This window comes from Protopterus annectens, chromosome 4.part0 (assembly GCF_019279795.1).
Source record: "Protopterus annectens isolate FY-2018-M chromosome 4.part0, PAN1.0, whole genome shotgun sequence".
NCBI lineage: Eukaryota > Metazoa > Chordata > Ceratodontiformes > Protopteridae > Protopterus > Protopterus annectens.
Window position 1 is genome coordinate 220,840,169 of NC_056733.1, and position 7,219 is coordinate 220,847,387.

Here is a 7,219-nt window from a genome sequence, read left to right on the forward strand (position 1 = left end):
AACTGTGGGTTTAATTCCTCATTGAGTTCATGAAGCACACAGCCGGGGACACCATCCGGTCCCATGGATGCTGTGTTTTTTGCCTTAGTGAGGGCAGTTCTCACCTGGGCGTTGGAGATGTTTGGGGGGCTACAGTCCTCTGGAATAGATATCTCTTCTTTTGGGGGGGAGGGGGGGGAGAAGTTTGCACTGAACCTGTCAGCCAGTATGTTAGCAATGTGTGTAGGTTCAGTAATTTTCACATCATTTTGAACTAATTCTGAGCATATCTGGGAGTTTCCTCCTAGGTTTCTAACATAGCTAAAGAAGGCCTTATGATTGTCTTTAGAGTCCTTGGCGATTTTTCTCTCAAAATTTGCCTTTGATGATTTTATGAGAGCTCTTAGTTTTTTACTTATAATGATCAAAGGTGTCTTACCTTTCAAGGATTTTGCTCTATCTTGTAGTAGCTTCCTCCTTTGTTGTAGAGCTTGTTTATGGCTGGGGTCCACCAGACTGGACGCTTGCCTTTGGTACAGAGAGTCTTAGTTTTGTTTGGGATTGCCTGATCCATGCAGTCCTGTAGGTGCTGGTAGAAGGCATTTGTAAGTGATTCAGCGGTTTGAGTAATGTTTACCACTGGCTCAGGGGCCTTAAAGGAGACCACACTAGTTTTAGAAGTGTGAAATCGGCTTTTGAGAAGTTTTTCACTGTGGTCTTTTTTGTTTCAGGTGGGGCGGGATGAGGACCTCCAGCGAGATTAGTTTATGATCTGATCTCACCAGTGAGGGGTATACTTCCGGTGTTGAACATTTTGATCCCATGTTCGTGATGATGAGATCAAGTATGTTTTCACCTCTTGTGGGGATGGTGACTAGTTGTTCCATGGCATTTGAGTTTATGAACTCCAGGAATCTTTGGGTTAGAGTGTTCGGGCTTGAGTAGTGTTCCCAGTCTATACTAGGGTAGTTGAAGTCACCTAGTATGATGGTGTTTGGAGATACATTTATCCCCTCCAATGTTTTCAGGAAGGCTATGTGAGGTTCCTGAGTTTGAGAGGGTGGCCTGTAACATGCTACAAATTGCAGAGCAGTCTTGCCTATGGTTAATTGCACCTGGATGGTCTCCGATGCATCGTGCGTTGCCACCAACCTTGAGGTGTGGGTGTCCTTTATGAATATGGACACCCCCCCCCTCCTTTCTTGGTGTTGTCCGGATTTTGGGGCCGGAACGCATGATATGAGGTGAAACCTGTTAGTGCTGGGGTGCTCTCAGGAGCCTTGAACCAGGTTTCTGTCACAGCACAGACATCGATGTTCTCCATATTGAGAAGGGCCTCGAGTGCGTGCATCTTGAGATTGAGACTTCTGGCATTGAGCAGCATTACCCTTAGTTTTTTCCTTTTTGGTGTTCTAGGGTGGTAGGTTTAGAATTTGAGCCTTGCCTAAAAAGGCACTATGGGGTGGCAAGAGCCTTTGCCAATATCCGGAAGCCCAGGGTGACAGGTGCAAGCCGTCCCTTGCGAAGCAGCGTGGCTTGTCCAGCATGTCATCCCAGGCAGACAGACATTGGATCCCCTTTGAATGACACCAGAATTTAAGCCAATTATTAAAGCTGATCATCTTATCACTGTATTGTGGCATCATTCTAGGTGAAGGTAGGATACTGCTCAAGGTCAGGGTCATACCTGCCTGGGCTACATAATCAGAGAGCTCCTCGACGTCCCTTTTCATGTAGTCCAAGGAGGTACGTCTCAGGTCGTTGACACCAGCGTGGACAATGACTGAGTCGTACTTGTACCTGCTGTTGAGAGACCTGAGTGCTTGCGTTATGTGACAGTCACATGGGAAATGAGGTGATACTTTGCAGATCGCCTTCTGTTATTCTACCTACCGACACAGTTCACTATGAAGCTAGCCAAATTCTGTGTCATGTCTTGGTGACAGCACTGAATTACTTAATGAACATGACTTGCTTCTGGTTTGAGAAAAGTTTCCACAGCCAGCTTACACTGCAAACATGTCATGTTCATCATACAGTTCAATACCCTTATAGCAAAATGATCCAATGAGAAAGAGCTTCTGCATGCAACCCACTGTCTAAGAATCCTTGATTGGGTGAATAGGTTGCATGAAAAAGGTTGTATACTTTTTGGAGTAGGTTCTTGTTGGATGGATGAGAGAGCTAAGGATCCAAATAAAGAGGTATCACAGGATGCAGCTAAAGTGGGGAATACCAAATGGGGATTTATCAGCCTAGGTTACCTTGGCACATTCTCTAGTAACTTAGGAACTGAGGTCACCTAGATCAGCACATAGACTATGAGTACTGCAACTGTGCTGTACTCATGGTGATCAACGGCAAAATTGTGCTTAGCACTATTGCGACTAACCTGGGAACTGATGATGCAGTTGGCAACAAAGGCTCAAATGCTGATATTGGTGACATCAAGAATTATAGTGTAGGGATCGATGCTGTCTCAGAGATGGAGCCATTAATGATGACCTCTGGCTTAAATGTCCTTGATAACAACAAGGTTGGTGCTGAGTACATCGGAATCAAGGCTATTGACACTGAAAGGACGATAGATGTCATCATCAGTATAGAAGTACCTGGACTACAGTCATCTCTGGCACTCCCAGTAGTGGAAATAAAGGTCTGGTGTAGGAGCAAAAGACATGGAGAGCACCAATCCTTCTTCATCTGTTCTAGAAATAGAAGGGGAAGGGAGGACATCAAGCTGTATTTGGGTCATAACCAAGGCCTTTGTCAAAAAGCCTCCATCCATTCTCTAGCTGACCTAATGGATATGGCTGAAGACAGACACATTTTTAAGTATCTAGATGGTTCCTATGTGGATACTACTCAGTACTGTCCTTGGAGCAGGCCCAGTGCTGACCAAAACTTCAGCCCAAATAATTCTCTTCAAGGAAAGTAAAAGTTTCTGGGGAGCTTTAGTGGCAAAATCTCTTTTCTTGATACCTTAGAATAAGGTTTATTAGAATCCATTGATTTAACATCATCAGCACTGCTCTTTTTTTTTTCTTAGGATCCTTCTTATCTTCATTCTCTCTAAAACAAGAAACCCTTTTAGGATTAATTTGTTCTTTTCTTGCATTATGCAGTGCCAAACCATTTTGCAAGTTACACAATTAACTTTCATATGATCTATCCCTAGGCACATGACTCAACAACTTATATGTATGCCAGAGGGAATTTTGTGCCTGCATCTGGGGCACTTATGTAATCCAGAAGCTGTATCCATTTAAGCTAGCCAGGCAAGTACCGAAAGCACCTCCAGCAACTATAACCAAGCCTGAAGAAAAAATAAATAAATAAACTTTTATCACCAAGGTGATACAGACAGCAAATCTTGTTACTGACAAATCCAAATTCCAGAACAAACTGCCAAAAAATAGTAATCGGTATGGCAGAACTGTATCTAGGTTAGCTGGTACTGTATGCAGTTTCCCACTCTACCTGAAGAGCAAAAAAAAAAAAAAAAGGATCTCTCAAACTTGAGAGAAAAAAAAACAAAACATGAAGAACAAAACTATGACGCTCAAGCAGCAGGAATCCCACCTGGTAGCAGAAAGTGGCAAACAAGATCTGGATAATTGAAGAGGTGAAGTGAAGACAAGAAGACAAAGGGGCATTATGAGAGAGAGGAAAGCGGCTCAAGCTATGGAAATCCCTTTGGAGCTAAATAGGTAAAACGTGATGACAGTTGTGTCTTCTGAAGTGTATGAACTGGAAGTTTGTAAGATTCAAAATTATGCAAGTATTATAGCTCCATTTATGCATATTTGTTAATGACAGCAGAGCACTGTTCCACAGGGATATTTTTCAGTTTCGTCTTCAGAGCCCTGTGTGATTAATCAGATTAATTCAGTAGGCAAATGGAGGCTAAGAAAATCAAACCCTGGACCACAGGAAGCAGCGTGTTAAAAGCTCAGCCATAATCCTATGTGACAGCTGCAAGACAAACCAGGTAACAGCTAATTCTGTGTTATATTCCATAGTGCTGGGATAAAACATGTAATAAAAAAATACTATATATGATGATACAGAGAGGTTAACAGTGCTACGAAATACATTCCTCCATCTTTTAGGTGGCGTTATCTTTTATCTTGACCATGGTGCAGTAAATTCAATTGCCACTAGGTTGCAGTCAGTGCTTTATTTGCGGGCAAGATACCTGCCCATCATCTGAAACAGAGCAATCCCTTTTCACCCAAGAGATGAACCGTAGTTTGTGATGCTTCTACATTCTACATCCTTATCTGTGCAAACCTTTTTAAGTGCTTTAATTACTCTAGGATCAGGCAGTACAAATTCTAGTGTGTTCTGTCCATATGTGAGAGATCAGCAAGTTGCTTCATCTAGATTCTGAGCTTTGTTTTACTAGACGTAGTACTGTCCATCCACTACTCATAAAGAATTCCTTTACAGTATGCCCTGCCCCCTCATTAATTATAATGACATTACCATTTGCCGTTCTTACATATGTTCATCATTGTCACAGAGAGGAACACTTTTACTCTTCCTACAGTTTTATTTCAGAATCTGATGTGCATTAATTATTCCATCACTCACTCACATTGTTTCAGCCTAATGGCACTGAAAATTCTGGCATAATGTTCTTTTTCTCTGCCTCATCCTTTTATAGCCCCTGTCTCTGAAGCAGCTTCCTCTGCTGTTTCCTAGGCTTGCTCTACACCTCCACTGCCATTTCAAGAACCTACACTCCATCTTTGCTCACTGTTCTACCTTACTGTAAGTTCTGAACTCTCCCTGTCTCTCTCACCCATAGCATTCTCTTTTTGTGACACTATTTGCAGCCCCATATTTCATTGACTGCCCCACCACACAACACCACCATTATGATATTCAGAATGCTGTTGATAAGTTGCAAAATGTGGACAGCATTACAAGTGTGTCATGCTTAACTGAGACTCACAGTAACATTCTGTAACCAAAATATGCATTCATATAGGATATCAGCTATCAGGATTAGAGTCCTAGGTACAGCCCTCCTTCTTTTGCTAAATCCGTACACTGGGAAATACCTGCACATGAGCAAATATCACTTAGTGATTTTTGAGAATTCTGTATGAAATGACAGTTGATGTCTGTGACCAGGGACAGTAATGAATATTTGCATTCCCTGGGGACAGTGTGCAATCAGTTGTGCTGTGCGTTAAATATAACCTCAACCTAACATTCTGTGCTGTTGCATTCCTCATGTATGCTTATTCCACCTATTAATAGACTTTCTCAGCTTGCAATATCAAAGCATTTCATCTGCAGAGCTGAACGTAGCTCCTCTCCTCTCTGCCAGCTCAGAGACTGCAGGGAGGTGGCAGTCTTTCCAGATAGCACAGACGAGACATTGCCATCAATAACAGCAACAGCAGGTCATGACTGTGAATGCAATACTACTAAAAGGCAAAATATCCAGCAAAAGCAGAAAATACAAGACAGCACGACTCGGGGAATGAGGAACACAAACACTTAACACTTCGATGAATTCTTCACAGTGGATCACCTCTCAAATGTCACAAGCATGACATTTCAAGCAGCAGCTGAGAATAACACGCTGGAATTATGCTGCTTATTTATTGACTGAATCAGCTTCAGGAAACAGCCTGAAGGTAAGGGCAGTTTTAAAAAAGTAATCTACAGTAAGAAAGTAAGAGAGAAGAGCTTTAAGTAATAAGACTGGGACACTATAGAACTTACTGCATAACGTAACTGTCACGAGTCATAACCAAACCATATAATATTGCTGAAAAGCAAAATACATCCTTCAAGATTTACAGTATGGCTACCACTAGCGGACCTTATGTGAATGTGCAAGCTGTTGCTTCTCCTGTAGGTATTGTTCGGCTGCTACAGACTGCATTTGGATGCACAACATTCAGCTTAGTGGCTCACCAGGCTGGTTTCAGTGCTGCATATGGCACCTTCTGCATGTTTGTCTGGTGCTTTTGTTTTGCCGTGACAACGTTCATCATTTTCTGTGAATTTACCCACCTTCACAGCTGTCTAAGCATCTCCTGGGATAACTTTACTGTCTTTTTTTCCATGCTAGCTACCCTTATGTCAGTGACTGCCTCTGTTATTTACCCTGTCTACTTTGTTCAGCTTAACTGCAGTAATATTAGCTGTGAGACCAGGAATTTCCGAATAGCAGTCAGTGTCTTTTCAGCTTTAACTGCCATTGTTTATGCCATAGAGGTCTTTTTAACAAAAGCAAAACCAGGACACATTGCCAGCTATATGGCTACCATCCCAGGACTCCTCAAGGTTGTCCAGGCCTTTCTGGCTTGCATCATTTTTGGGGCACTTGTTAATCAAAGTCAGTACAACAGGTATGGTGCTACTCAGTGGTGTGTGGCCGTCTACAGCATCTGCTTCATTGTTACAGTGGTCATCATCTTCCTTAATGTCGCTGGAAGAACAATGATGGTGAGATGTCCCTTTGACCGATTTGTAGTGATCTATACATTCCTGGCTATTCTGATGTATATGAGTGCAGCTGTGATTTGGCCTGTATTCTGTTTCGACAGCAAATATGGCTCACCTCAGCGGCCATCCCACTGTTCCAAAGGAAACTGCCCATGGGACAGCCAGCTGGTGGTTGCTATCTTCACTTACATTAACCTTGTCCTTTACATCCTGGATTTAATCTACTCTCAACGTATACGTTTTATCACACCAACTTAAAATGAAAAACTCGTACATCACTACAGCATGCAATACCCTTTAAGTTCTGATAGTGATTGATTGCATGTTCTAAAGACTGAGAGCAAAAAAGTCAGAAAAATTGCATGCATGTTTCAAGCAAACTGTGTAAAGACATCTGTAACACAGAAGGCAATATAATAAAGCGTCATCTAACAAATGGATCTGATAAGAATGTGAAAACAGAGATGTGATGAGTTTACATACAGAACACTGCACTATGCATGAAAGTTTGATTGTTCCTTCCATTCAGACTGCTGTTAGGGAAGATGAGGCGTTAAGCTGATGATTTTGTACTAATGTATTAACCTACAGTATTTGAACGTTATGTTATGGAAAGCATTTAAATAAAAGAAACCAAAATAGCAAGTTTAGAGACAGGAAGTAAAAATCTTATCAAGGTAGCATGTTTCTTTACTACTCACACCCAGAAGAAGTTCTTCCTTCAGCTTCCAGTAAAGGCAGGTTTTTAACTGATTTATTGGCTTATCTA

At 41.9% G+C, this 7,219-nt stretch overlaps 1 protein-coding gene across 1 annotated transcript; it reads left to right on the plus strand.

Moving 5' to 3' along the window:
* The first annotated feature begins 5,255 nt into the window (after positions 1-5,255).
* On the plus strand, positions 5,256-6,909 carry MYADML2 (myeloid associated differentiation marker like 2). Its single transcript, XM_044068223.1, has one exon. The coding sequence runs from the start codon at positions 5,803-5,805 to the stop codon at positions 6,706-6,708; it is 906 nt and encodes a 301-aa protein (XP_043924158.1). The 5' UTR covers positions 5,256-5,802; the 3' UTR covers positions 6,709-6,909.
* Positions 6,910-7,219: the final 310 nt, after the last annotated feature.